The sequence below is a fragment of the Saccoglossus kowalevskii genome, chromosome 3, assembly GCF_978046115.1.
Source record: "Saccoglossus kowalevskii chromosome 3, keSacKowa6.1, whole genome shotgun sequence".
Lineage (NCBI taxonomy): Eukaryota > Metazoa > Hemichordata > Enteropneusta > Harrimaniidae > Saccoglossus > Saccoglossus kowalevskii.
In genome coordinates this window covers 25,568,532-25,583,449 of record NC_140643.1, presented here as the reverse complement: position 1 = coordinate 25,583,449, position 14,918 = coordinate 25,568,532, and the positions used below count along the sequence as shown (strand labels likewise).

Below are 14,918 nucleotides of genomic sequence, written 5' to 3'. Positions count from 1 at the left end.
GACCAGGAATGCTTTACACCTGAAGCACAGTCTGTGCTTATGAAAACAAAGGACACTTTGATTTTTGTATAAATTTGTGTTGGATTTTGGTATTTTACAGAGCAAAATATGCATATTTAAAAGTTAAAAAAACAAAAAAATATTTATTTATATACATGAATCCATTTAACTTTTTTGATTTGCTGAACAAAAACTGTCACTGCTCTTTGTACTAATTGCTGTGTTTTTCCGTCTCCAGCTACAATTGGATAAATCCAGTAAATATATTATACAATGGTGACTTCAGACTTTAAATAAAATAATCTGATATCACATGGACTTGGGATGTGTTCAAAACTTAACTGTACAATTGCATGGGGCTCTGCCGCATTGCATAATCTGTTAGTTATTTGTCGACTTTAACCCCAAAATATTTAGCCTATAACATTTTTTGCATCAACAAATTTATAGGCAATATGGGTAATAGTTATTATTAAGAACACATTTGTACGATTAACTTTTTAATCTATTGTTCTGAAATAAAATTTAAAAAAATATATGCATAAGCGCGTGTGTGAATTGTGGAAAACAGGGTGACCCCCCCCCCCCCATTCGCAAAATCAAAAACAGGGTAACCCCCCTACTGATCCACCCCCAGGCCGAAGTAACTGACCAATCCCTAACAACAGCATACGTCCTAGCAATAAAATAAAATGACTTCTAAGGACTAAATGTTTTTTTGCGAACTTTGTATACGGTGCCCGGTTTTAGTTATAAACCGACGCTAGCTTCACGTTCATGTCCTACCATGGCAACAGCCGAAAACATATTGCTAGTTTTTTTTTAGTGGAGTGGATCGCCAACCGGTTTGTTTTCATTGGCAAAATCGTTCAGCAACATGTTTGGCATATTAGGTGTACATCACATGGACTACTACGATTGAGAGAACTTTATGTATGTTGAATGAGTTTTATAAACCCCGAAGGGCTCTTGGAAGATCCACCCGCAGTAAAATTAGCGATTGCCATGGAGGCGCAACCATCAACATCAAAATCCCAGGAGGTTTCTGCTGGCGACGTTACCCAGTTCCAAATAAAGATCACCAACGCCAAATAAGCAACATTTTAACCGGTAATCAAGATTAATTCAATCCACGGCTAACAAGCAACATCACAAGTGAAGTTGTAGCGTGAAGGTCAGCGACTACTGCTGACAACATAAGTCATGCTTGCGTGCCTTCACCATTGTATTCAAACGAATCACGTGGTGTGCCGTTCTCTTTCAAACCCGGGATTCGATCAATAGGGGAGTTTCAGTAAAAAAACACATTGCAAATCATGCAAATTCAACATTTTCAAACCAGTATACTAAAACAGAAATGCTCAGCGATGCAAAAGAAGGATAGATGTTACTTTTCATTATACACATCTCTGTTGATACAATCCCTCACATATTCTATTCCCAGTTATACCTGCGTAAATAGATTAGCCTCTTTTGATGTTGACATTCAGACTAAAATCACGTGACAGGCTGTTAAAATTGGTTGTTGCATACACTTTCGCCGGTCTGGAAAATGTGTTTAGTTAGCTCTCATTCAAGTAACAATGCAGATTTCCCAGTGGGAGTGAAACTATTCGACTCTGCCATTAAAAAATAGGGGTGTTTTGAGCAAACGAATAACCCTGGAGTGCACACAACACATTGAATTTCGGAACAAATCTTGCATTATTTACAGCAGCAGAATACCACAGAAATATCAGACGAAACATGGAAACACTATATATATGTATTTCGGCTTGAACCCTCTCTATTGCAATTCCAGGAATTACCCCCCATATGTGCAACCATTTTCCACCTTGGTACCACCCAAGCCTGAAAACAAAATCTTAATACCACGCTGAAGCGTTTGGTAACTTATAAGCGACATAGATTCGTGAAGTCATTCTTGAGGTCTCTCTTCCCTAAAGTACAAAATAATGAGGGAATCCTGTACCAAGTCACTCTGGTGTTGCATGGCAGCGATTTACGGGAAATCCCATCAATGACTCGTTAGCTAGATGTGCTTGTTATGAATAACTTTAAGTCAAGACTAATTAAGTGTGTAGTATTGCTTCGAGAATATTTAAAATATCAAGTTGAAGCTCAGTTAGGGTAGCAACAGGGAAAAACAAGATAAACACATTCTGTGATTCAGTTATTCTCTAAAAGTTACTAAACATGTCACAATCTATACATAATCTGAAATATATTGCCAAATACAACAGTGTACATGCTTATTTCTCTACTGTGCTTTAATTCTTACTATTCCGATTTTTGAAAAAAAAAACACGTTGTTAACACTCTCTTGAGTCGCGCGAATGATCTGTGTATTGCACACGACGTCCATGAAACTCCTGGCCAGGCAATCGCGCCTATTTTATCTGCATTTGTTTTCTAGCCACGACCGAAGTATGATGATGATTAACATTTTTATACTCAATTTTCAGACAATTCTAAGTTGAACATATTTGGCAATAACTGTAGGGCATTAGCAATGGTGCAATTCGTCTGCTATCACATAGTACAGTATATTTTGGCTAATCTACCATTGACACAATATTAGACACTTTCTACTACATTGGTGCTATTTTACGAATAATAATTACTGGTGGAGAAAGTGCGCGAAGAAATGCAGTTTTACAGGAAAACTATCAAATTTGCTACCTAATTTATAGCAAAGTAACTATAACTGATTTGCATAATGTTTAGCACACACGCTTGGAACGAACGGTTTGGATGTGCGCACGTTTTGGGCCGTATCATTATCCGAGAGGGGGTGGAGAATGCAGGCGAAGATACTAACGTACTAGCAGTAGAATTATAAAGATTGGGGTAATGAAAATAATACAGTAAATAACAAATTGTAGACATTAATTTAAAGTGTTTAATTTAATAGCTCATTGACTTTCTTAAATGCATGGTGCACAGCAGTTGCTAAATTACGCAGGAGTTCACAAAAATGTTTGGGGTGGGGATTTAATATTAAATATAATCAAACCTATATCATGTGTGTTTTTCTTGGTGTTCCATCATACGTTGTTAAGTGCACACTAGTATGAAATCGAAAGTCAACACTACAAATTCAGACAAGCAGCTTCTCGGCTGAGATAGCTCCGCTGTTAGCAATGCACATTACAATTAAAGAACTGAAGATATCATTAGAAAATGAACAATATATATGTAACAAGTCATTGAAAATGACACAGTCCCCGTTAAATTTTTGAAAGTTCTCTTTGTGCTTGTCATATTAAAGCAGGGGTGGTTGTCGCGAGCCTTGAGTTCCAAGTGGCGTATACAACAGATTGTTTATTTACATCAAAACACGTGTTCCGTGTAGTAATATGGCCAAAAATAAAAACAGTCGTTATTCAGCCAACTTTGATCTGATTATGAAACACACTGATATGTATGATGTATGTGCCAAATACGAATGAAAATGGTACATAAATTGTCGAAATATAGTAGTAAGGCCAAAAAGTCAGATTGCTGTCAATCTGCCATCCTTGACCAGATTTTGAAACAAATTGTCATGGACATGCATCCTAACATGTATAAAGTACATGTATGTGCCAAATTTGAATGAAAACTGACAGAGCACTTCCAAGATACCGCATAAAAAAACAAAACAAGATGCCTGCCAGTCGACCATCTTTGATCCAATTGTGAAATAAATCGTCATGGACATGTATCCTAACATGTATAATCTATGTACCAAATTTGAATGAAAACTGACAAAGCATGTCCAAAATACAACATTTTCAAAAAACAAGATGGCTGTCAGTCGGCCATTTTGAATCGAATCGCTAAACCACTGCATGTGCATATGTCCCAGATAAAGTACTAGGCACATGCAAAGAATGAACAGAATCGGTCCACAGAATTCTGAAATATTACTATTGACAGACTGACGCACGGACGGACGGACGGACAGACTCGGGAACTCACGGATGGTTGGGGACATGTATCCTAACATGTATGATCGATGTACTAAATTTTAATGAAAACTGACAAAGCATGTCCAAAATACAACATTTTCAAAAAACAAGATGGCTGCCAGTCGGCCATTTTGAATCGAATCGCTAAACCACTGCATGTGCATATGTCCCAGATAAAGTACTAGGCACATGCAAAGAATGAACGGAATCGGTCCAAGGGATTCTGAGATATGACTCCGGACGGACGCACAGACGCACGGACGGAGACCGAATTAAAAAAGCAACGGGACAAATCTGAAAGAAGTCCACACGTAGTACGTATATATGTAATATAAAAGCAATCGGACTTGCGGTTTTCAACAAGAAGTCGAAAATATCACTTTTTACCAAAAATGACAAAAATATTCACCAAAATTCGAGAATTAAAGATATCATTACAAAATGAACAAATCTGAGAGAGGTCCACATGTAGTACCTATATATGTAATATAAAAGCAATTGGACTTGCTGTTTTTAACAAGAAGTCGAAAATATCACTTTTCACCAAAAATGACAAAAATAATCATCAAAATTAAATAATTGAAGATTTCACAACAAAATTAACAAATCTGAAAAAGGTTCACATGTATTACCTATATATGTATTATAAAAGCAATCGAACTTGCGGTTTTCAACAAGAAGTCGAAAATATCACTTTTTACCAAAAATGACAAAAATATTCACCAAAATTAGAGAATTAAAGATATCATTACAAAATGAACAAATCTGAGAGAGGTCCACATGTAGTACCCCCCCGGTACCTATATATGTAATATAAAAGCAATTGGACTTGCGTTTCTTAACAATAAGTCGAAAATATCACTTTTTACCAAAAATGACAAAAATACTCACCAAAATTAGAGAATTGAAGATATCATCATGAAATGAACAAATCTGAGAGAGGTCTACCCAAGGTACATATACACCAAGTATCAAAGCATTCAGGCTTGTAGTTTTCAAGAAGAAGCCGAAAAAGTAAAACATTGACACGGACAATGACGGACGGCGACGAACACTCACTCATATGATAAGCTCCGCTCAACAAAGTCGACAGCGGAGCTAAAAAGCTAACTATACAGAAGGAAATGCTGAATGAAAAATCGTAAAAGTTGAAAATGGGAAAAATTGTATGATGACATCATATTTCCGAAAAAAAGAACTATTTCCGAGTAAAAAATCTTGAGGGGTTTTTCCACCTCACCAGACATGTACGACTTTCCGCAAAGCTTTGCCGTCCTCTCATAAAAACTTTATGAAGTTACTACACCAAATACTAACCCACACACTTGTATCCGAAATGCCGCTGTGTATTTATTCAGCCATTCATGCAAAGTTGATCACATGACACATATACTTGTACTACCGGGTAGCTTCCAGTTAAAGCTTGTATTCATTTCAAAATTTTGTTGAGCACATTTAAAATAATCAAATGCATTGTTTTAAAATGTCCGAGATCTTTGCTCGGGTCCTACTATTTAACGCCCGGACACGCGAGGGAGTGTCCGGGCACGCGCGGAGGCGAACAGGGGGGAATACCTAACGCGCGGGGCAGCGGCAGCAATCCTTGTACTGTATAATATTCGTTTATGCTCAAAATTTGAACCGGAGTGGCGAATTCGAGCAGCTATCCACACTTTTTATGATCGACGCCCGGGCATTCCGGCGAGTCGAGTCCGCCATGTTGTTTACTAATTTTGGTTAGCGTTTAACAATAGGACAATACCATTCGATCCATGGGGGTGACAGTCCTACGAATGTGCCGACATTGTCGAAGGACAAGGACAGGAAAAGTTTGTGCAAGTGTGGCGAGACTCCCGTAGTTACGCGGAAATTATTTACCTCATGTGAAAAAAGCATGTTTCTCATTGTTGTGCTATATTGTATCGTATCATGGATCTAGGTAGTCCTGCGTACAGTCTATGGAGGTACGCCGGGCTGTGGTGGGGTCGTCTATCAACCAAACGCGCTCCCGTACACACAGCACTGTATTCAGGGCTAGCATCCAAGAGCTTCGTGGTTGTGTTATAATGTTACAATGTGAAAACAGACAACCACTCAGCCATAATACGTATCGAGACCAAACATAATTTGTCGATAATCGAGTGTTGCAAGAAAAAGTGAGATTGTCGCAAAATGTAGCAAATCGTTTTCAAAACAGTGCCGCTAAGAAAGTCTCGCTTTGTTTGCGCCCACTGTAAACCATGTATAGTAAACAAACCGCCCTTTTAGAAAATATTTTTATTAAAAATAAGTACAAGTCAACTAAAACGAAAATTAAAACATGTATAGTAAATAGACAGACACCCCGCCCTAGTGGAAAATATTTTTATTCAAAATCATTCAAAGTACAAGTCAACTAAAACGAAAATTAAAACATGTATAGTAAATAGACAGACACCCCGCCCTTGTGGAAAATATTTTTATTCAAAATTATTCGAAATTGACAATGCTATGATAAACGTGTTTTTCGTTGTCGCTATAATGCAGTATCAGAACTCCAAGTTAAAATATTAACGGGGAAGTACAATTGCGCATGCCTCCCATTAGTTCCAAAGAACGGCATTATCACGTCGGTATGTTCAATGGTCCACACTGAATACAATGGCATAACACTAATAGTTTTGAAAAAAATACATTAACACGTCGGCAAGTTCAATGTTCACACCTAAGACAATGGCATAACTCTGTAATAGTTCTGAAAAAAAAAAACATTAACATGTCGGCAAGTTCAATCGTCCACACCGAAGACAATGTCATAACTCTGTAATAGTTCTGAAAAGAAGGTGTTATCATGTCCGCAAGTTAAATTGTTCAAACTAAAAGCAACGTCATACACTGATTTAAAAAAAAAAATGCTTTGTCTCTCGACGCAACTCGCCCTGGTTATGTAAATGTTTTCCCTTACCATCAGGCTCCAAGCCGGAACAAATGACAACCTTTTTTTTTCTGAATTACACAAGTTCATCATATTTGGTATGTCATGTTTATTTGAAAAAAAAACGTGCCTTGCTTGGGCTGAACCACGGTTACTAAAAAATAGTGACCGTGGTTGAACTGAACTAGGGACAGTGTATGTTCCCCTCTCTGTTGTAGTTGTACAATAGAGTGTAAATCACAGCTGAATATGTGTGGCGGCGTCAACACTTTGAAATATGTGGACGAAACGTAACATATTCCGTACGCTATACTGTGCACGAGATTGGCCAAACTTTGTGTTTTCGACAAGAGGTATAAACCAGGTTTACCGTAAACTGCGTGTACAATAAGAAATTTACCGCATGCTGTAAGAGTGGGGACAGGGGGTGGGTGACTGGTACAGGAAATAAAAAAGGCATCTTAAGTTTTTACAGGAAGTTACCATTTACAATAAAAAAATGGATTTTTACACTTAAAGATATATTTGATATTTTGTGTTTAAGAATCTATATTGAAAGCTTAATGTGGAAAATGCTTTATACACTTACAAAATATACGATCTTTGTACAAATCATGGATGAATAAAACGGTTGATTACATTTTAAGTCTTGTCCATGGCTACGAATATACGTTTTTTATTTATTTGTTTGAATTACATTACAAAGTATAAAAACATTGGACGAACATATCCCCTCTGTACCGTACACGAGATTTACCGAACTCTGTACCGTTCACGATAATTACCGTACCGTCACCCCCATGGATCGAATGGTATTGTCCTATTGTTAAACGCTAACCAAAATTAGTAAACAACATGGCGGACTCGACTCGCCGGAATGCCCGGGCGTCGATCATAAAAAGTGTGGTTAGCTGCTCGAATTCGCCACTCCGGTTCAAATTTTGAGCATAAACGAATATTATACAGTACAAGGATTGCTGCCGCTGCCCCGCGCGTTAGGTATTCCCCCCTGTTCGCCTCCGCGCGTGCCCGGACACTCCCTCGCGTGTCCGGGCGTTAAATAGTAGGACCGCTTTGCTCAGCTGAAAAGTTAATATTAGTTCCCTAGTGTATGTGATAAAATTTAATAAATCAAATGGTCAAAAACCTTTTTCAGTTTGCATGCCACTACTGTGAAATCATCGTTTGATATTCTTAATGCTTGGAGAACTGAATTTAAAAACTTACTTTTTTTACTAACCATTACCTAATGTAGTTTTAAACTTTTTAATAACAACATTTTTAATAGTTTTTGTACAATGCACTGATAATAGCAGGAAAATTAAATTTTAAAAAATTTATCTCCTAGCTGATGTTGTTTCTTATATGTACATAAATGTCTCAAACATTTACCATGAGTGTTCATTTAGTATCACAATAAGAATTTTGTCTCAGGATTACATGAATTAAAAAAAAATTAAAAAATTGACAAAAACACAGTTCATACTACTTTAATGACTTGAATATTAAAGAAACACTTCTCTTTATAAAAACATGATCAAGATGAATTTAACAAAAAACTTTAAAAATCTCAAACATTGTAATAAACACATGTTAACTATTAATTTAAAAAAATCTCTTCAAAATCTAGAAATGTATAAAAATAACAAAAACTACAAATTCTCACAGATTAATATATATATCACCTTGTTGTGATCTTCAAAAATGGGCAGTATGAATAAAAAATAGGCAGTGCTGAAAGAACAATGACTAGCAAATAACAGACAACTTCTTAACTGTTATTGCTATTTTTATCACAATAAATAAGTAAAAAAATTATCTACCGTGTACACAATCTGTAAGGATTTATACTACAAATGAAAACAATTAGAAACTGATGAGATGGTAAACGATGGCAAAGTGATCCATGCGGCAATATTATTTTCTTGCATACCGCCCAACAAATGTAGTTGCAAATGTATAGATTCCATCCAGATCATGTGACTTCAGAGAATTCAAAATAGCCAGTTCTCTAGTTCTAGGTGTTGAATGTGTCTGACAAGAAATTGAATATAATCAGCATCAGAACAAATAAGATAAACTGAGACATTAAAATTCAATGTACATAATCATGTTCTTACAAAACCGATTGGAGTGCTTTTCAATAACCTGTCAATCCATGCGCTTTTCATAGTGACCAAGTGATCAGTAGACTGACATATCACCTGTATAACACTGGTGATGTAACTATTTTTCAGGCCATTCATTAATTCCTACGAATCCAAACATGTCTTTTTGTGTAAATATAGACTATTCGTTTGGAGACTACAAATAAAGGCCATACTTTTATTCACAAGACTGTTGGGAGGGGTGCGGTGACTCTGTGCTTTCTACACATGCCTGGACACCACAGGTCTAAGCAGCATTTCTGCTTTTTATTTCTAAATAATGAAAACTCAGTTACAGTAAAAGATGTATAAGGAATCCAGTGGAGAATTTAAGAAATATACTATTATAGAAGTGATCTTTTCATTACAAATACCTGATTAAGTTCTTGTTGCTTTTTCACAAACATCTGTAAAGCTGGATGCAATAAAACAGAGAAACTGGCATTGGCTCTCCGTGACGACGGCAGATATGTCTCAATCGCAGAGAGTGTGTTCTGAAACTTGGCATTCTTAAACGCCTTAGACTGCCACAGAGCGTTGCAGACACATAAGACATAGTTGTTCATAATAGGTATCTTCTCCTTCAAAATATCCTATTCACAAAAGATAATGCATGATCCAACCTTTACATTCATGACTCATTCATGGGTTATTGTTAAGGCAGAAGCTATTTAGCAGCCATCACTGAGTTCTAAACAACATGTACATTTATATCCAAATAATCGAAACATGTGCATAAAAAGAACACATAATTTCTTTGCTTATCAATCACCCTCCAAACACAAAACAAAAATTTGCAAATTCCAAATGATTTTTTTTTCATTTGTTAAAACACAATTTTGTGAAAGTAACCTCAGAGATATTTTTACAGCTACAAAGTTTCATGATTTTCACTTTAAACTCAGGAAAGTCACAAAGATTTTTCTCTCACAAGATTAAAATTAATAAAGAGAGATACTCACCACATACTCAGCTTGAGATTCCTTCATCAAATTGACCTCATCACTGTATCTGAAAAGATATAATAAATTCAAGAGTAACGTATTAAGACAAATACTCCTATGGTATACAGTCACTGGGCTGATATGCACTACACTATACAAAACAAATTTGCGTTGGTTAAAGCACTTTAAAACTTTTGAGTTATAAATGACAAAACATTCCCCAAAATGTTGTTTCCATGGCTACCAAATCTGCATCTCTACCAAAATCTAATCAATTGATATCTAGGATGACACCCCCCCCCCAAAAAAAAACTTCATGAAAATTCATACATATTTTGAGTTATAAATGAAAAATCATTTCTGAAATTGGTGTTTCCATGGCAACCAAAATTTATTGGGTTTGTCAGTGTGTCATTTTTGCCATAGAGGGCATATTTTTATTGAATAAAAATTCAAACCAAAAAGGGATTCAGATGCACAGCACAGAAACACATGATTAGTAAAGAAACAAGCCGGTAGGCTGGTTGGCGATCCGCTCCGCTCAAAAACAAGCAACATGTTTTTTGGCTGTTTCCATGGTGACATAAACGTGAAGCTGACGTCGGTTTATAACTAATACGAAGTTCGCAAACACCATTCAGTCTTTAGAAGTCACTTAGTTTAGTACAAGGACCACAGTTACTCTCTCCTAGTAGAGTGACTGTGCTAGGACGTATTCTGCTGTTACATTTATTATTTCCAACCATTCTGCGATAGCATTTTTTAGAATGAAGCGTTTCCCGTAAATGCTGGAAAGCGAAATAATGAAATAACGAAATGGTAAATATTTACCTAAATTGCAGTGTGTTGACCTTCATAACAATATACTTCATAATGCAAAACACTAGTCACAGTGAGTAATTTAAATATACGACTCCTAATCGAAAAATATGACCACAGTCCAGAATTTCAGACGGATATTAAGCAACCTAAGAGCATATCAGAAGCATTTACTCTAAAATATAAATAAAGAACTGCAGTCAAAAGTCAAGAATGCCAGCAAATAAAGGACTCTGTCCCACAATCCTTTGTGCGCGTTATTACGGACACGCGCAAAAAACTGTACCACGCTTGTCAAATCTGGGTCAAATATACAGTACGCTACTATCTTGCCACAGATTGTTTAGTAGTGGAGTGTTCGGTGACCATTGAATTAGCCCGTGATTCATATTTTATGTGTATTAATTTATTCATCAATTTTCGTGACTGACAGTACTGCCCAAATTTTAGTCAAAAAACGCAACTGGTGAAACGGAAGAGCATCGCCAGGCGATGGACGCAGGGCTCTTTGGCAACGACTGCATAGAGGTCAAAATACGTGTTCTATTTTTACGCGTTAAATTTGGCTCTTCCCTTTCGCCCCCTCCGGAATGTTCTACTTTTGCAGCCTAATAGCAGGTTTTTCGAAAAACGTCTAAAAAACACAAGAATTAGTAGAAATGTTCCTGTTTTGGGCGGATTATTGATAGAGAATAATGTCTTTATTACAAAAATGCTGAAAAACCGTGAGTTGTTGCCTTAGTTATTTTTTTATTGGCAAAAAACTGCAAACTCGGCAAATTTGGTTGCACAACTTCCCTTTATCATATACACCCAGCGACACCGATGCCAGCTGACTGTGTACAAAACTGGTAGGAGGTAATACATTTGGGGCGAAAGTATTCAAAAATCAGTTTTTGGATGTTGCAATGGCAGTGGTGGGCCAGGATTTTTTTCCAATTAGTGACGGCACGACCTACCTGTGAAGTATGAACAAAACCAGCCGAGCCGTTGCTGGTGAAAAGTTACCCCAACTTTGGGGTCAAATTTCTCGGTAATGAAAACAGATATCAAAAATTCAAATAGTAACTTTGTGCCCACACACAAGCTGAGTAGAATGAGCTATGTTTGAAGTGTTTTATCCCAAATTTGTAGGAGGAGATACATTTGGCGCGAAGCTATCCAAAAATCAGTTTTTTGGCTGTTGCTATGGCAACGGTGGGCCAAAAATTTTTTTCAGATTTTTCCTTATAACTTGGGTTAAGGTGTGACCTACCTGCCAAGTTTGAACAAAATCGGCCAAGCCAAAAAAATCACAGAAGAAATAATACGTGAACACTGGAAATGTACACACACAGACACACACACACACAAAACGACAAAAGTGATTATAAGGGCAATCCTAGCGGAGCGGATCGCCAACACTATGATCAGTAAAGCCTGTACTTACCGACAGAGAAGCTCATTTATCTTGGAGACAAACACAGCACTATTACCATACAAAGCTCTCTTCACTATGGGTGATGATGGAAGCTGTAGAAATTTGAAGCCATGTCTGGAATAGAGTCCACTTGTCTATGAAGAAAGAGAAGTTACTATGACATCATTATCCATATAAACAGCACTGCTGTACAATCATTTACATGTTGGAATAAACAAAATTCATCATATTTTCAAGTTAAAAAAACTTGCCCTTAAGGGTAATAATAGTTGATACACTTCAATTTTAAATGATGCAATTCACACATGATTTCAGACAAATATATGCTACATCGTGATGATTTGCTCTGCTCAGCATGAGTGTAAATGACCTGGAGACATACAAATGCATACAACATATACGCAACACATACATTTAAGTACACAGATGATGCAGCTGTATCCATTGTATGTTCACTAAGAGCAAAGCTCTAAAATCGGAATACAGTTGTACCATTTTAGAAACCTTAATACATGTTTTGGCTGAATCCAGAAATTGCATTAACAATCTAGATCTGGAACAGCTTGAGACGAGATCGGTATCAATAGATTTGCCTAAATGACATTTTTCAAAGTGTTTGACAGTAATTTGAGAACAAATTCTCATAATTACACAGAGTGCAGTCTAAACAGTAAGAATACATACCACATGGAAGAAATCTAATACATAGCTCATTAACAATGCATTGTTCTTTTCAACTTGTAATCCAACCACACATATGTTGTCAACAAAGTTAATAAATTCCACAATTGTATTGTCAGTGCTGATTTGCTCCGTTTGTTGTCCAAATATGGTACTACAAGAGGAAAACACACAAACATGGTCAAACATTCAGCTGCTTCACTATGGGTGATGTAATATCTAAAAGCAATTAAATTGAAAATATTGTCACAGAAAGAAGTTCACCAAAGGTACCTATACAATGAACATTCATTGTATAAAACATCAAAGCAATCAGGCCAGTAGTTTTTGAAGTCCAAAATAGCATTTTTTAACCAAAAATGACAAAAATATTCACCAAAATTAGAGAATTGAAATTATCCTCACAAAATGAAAAATCAACTCAAGGTACCTTTCTGAACGTTTTTTAAGAAATCAAAAATGCAAAGTTTACAGTGGCGACAATGCCACCAGACAATCAGTTATATGAATAGTTTTGCTCAATTTTGTTGACAGCAAAAATAACTAAATTAAACACGTTAAATCAAACAACATAAATCGCAGGGATTATTATTTTTGGACCCCCAAATGTTAGAGAGGGATCTCTATTTCTGTCTTGGTCCCATTTTTAATAAAAGATAGCATATTTGGAATATTATATTCTAAATCATTTCCAATTTTGTGAATTGATGGTTATACCATGCAGATATAAAAGCCACAGTCATGGCACCACTTCTTGTTCCATGTAAATCATTAAGAATATTCATATATTTCACAATAATGTGTTACAAATCTGCAGAACAGAAATGACCACTGAATAAAAGTGTAGGCAGTTGTGACAACATATTCAACCTAGTGAGGCAGATGCATTTTTCCCCCCAGACAAATACCATACCACACAAGAATATGTTAATCATTGTGTTCATTGTTACAGTAATTTGGCTTTATTGTTTAACCCAAAATTATATATCGTAATTGGCCCTACTGTACTCTATAATTCACAAACAAGTTTTGACTTTATGCAGTCATTATTTCATGCATACCGTTCACAGCAATCTCATTTCAAGGGTTCATCACTACTAATATTAATAGCTTATGAGTTCACATCAACACCTTCAACGCAGTACAGAGGCAGAGTCGTTATATAATAACAACTTTCTCTCATTCTTGTGTATCATACTCACTCATTCAACAGTATGGTACTTTCAGCGATGTTGGTCTCTTGTTGCTTAGCGACTGCCCGTCGATGTCTGGGTACTTCTACGGACATCAGGTTTCTTAACAACTCAGTGAAACACCACAGAAGTAGACATTTGAAGTAGACACCAGAACAAAAGTACAACTTACGAAGTGGCTCCAAAAGTAAGTCATTCATTTCTAGGAAGAATGAAAACAACTCCAAAGAAAACTTAGAACTCCTGTGTGCCAAGGCAATTGGAGGCATGAAATGTTTATAGGAAAAATTTTAAATTTAACACTCAAGACTATTAAATACAAAAAAGTTGTCAGTTGATATAGGCTCAGGCATTAGGATTCAAAATGTGACACCAATCTGATCTACAGTGAGTTAGTAATACTATGAGGTTATTACAAGGATACCTCAAAGTATGCACGAAGACAGTACAGCGGCAGTATCGACCGACATGCAGCGGAGGTCGATGCAACAGCGTACTGTCTGAGTGCATATATACTTTGATGTATCGTTGTAATAACCTTATTATTATAATCTTTTCCTTCCAAGGATACATGATGGGAATGCCGAAATCCAAAAAGTTTAGAACAGAATTCACGAACTTCTTTGTATGGAGTCCGGTCAAACCCTAGTGGCAGCCATGTTTGTTTTTATTATTAGATGACGCTTATGCACGTAATCATTCCATATTTGGAATTTGCTTTCAAATACCCAAGGAATGTGCTGTAAGTTTAGTGTGTATGCAAGGGGGATTTTCTATGCAAAAATGTGGTTAAACTTTTTTAGCCTAATCTTAATGAATTGATTGCTTGTGAAAGTTTGGTATTTTT

At 36.4% G+C, this 14,918-nt stretch overlaps 1 protein-coding gene across 1 annotated transcript in view; it reads right to left on the bottom strand.

Moving 5' to 3' along the window:
• Positions 1-8,341: 8,341 nt before the first annotated feature.
• Positions 8,342-14,918, bottom strand: part of LOC100366998 (centromere protein I-like) — an 80,113-nt gene continuing 73,536 nt past the window's right edge. The window contains exons 13-18 of the mRNA XM_085497399.1: positions 14,081-14,273; positions 12,882-13,032; positions 12,207-12,331; positions 9,977-10,025; positions 9,389-9,607; positions 8,342-8,901 (exon numbers count right to left, since the gene is read on the bottom strand). Of these exons, the coding sequence (XP_085353525.1) occupies positions 8,785-8,901; positions 9,389-9,607; positions 9,977-10,025; positions 12,207-12,331; positions 12,882-13,032; positions 14,081-14,273 (854 nt within the window). The 3' untranslated portion in view covers positions 8,342-8,784. The remainder of the gene's footprint in view (positions 8,902-9,388; positions 9,608-9,976; positions 10,026-12,206; positions 12,332-12,881; positions 13,033-14,080; positions 14,274-14,918) is intronic.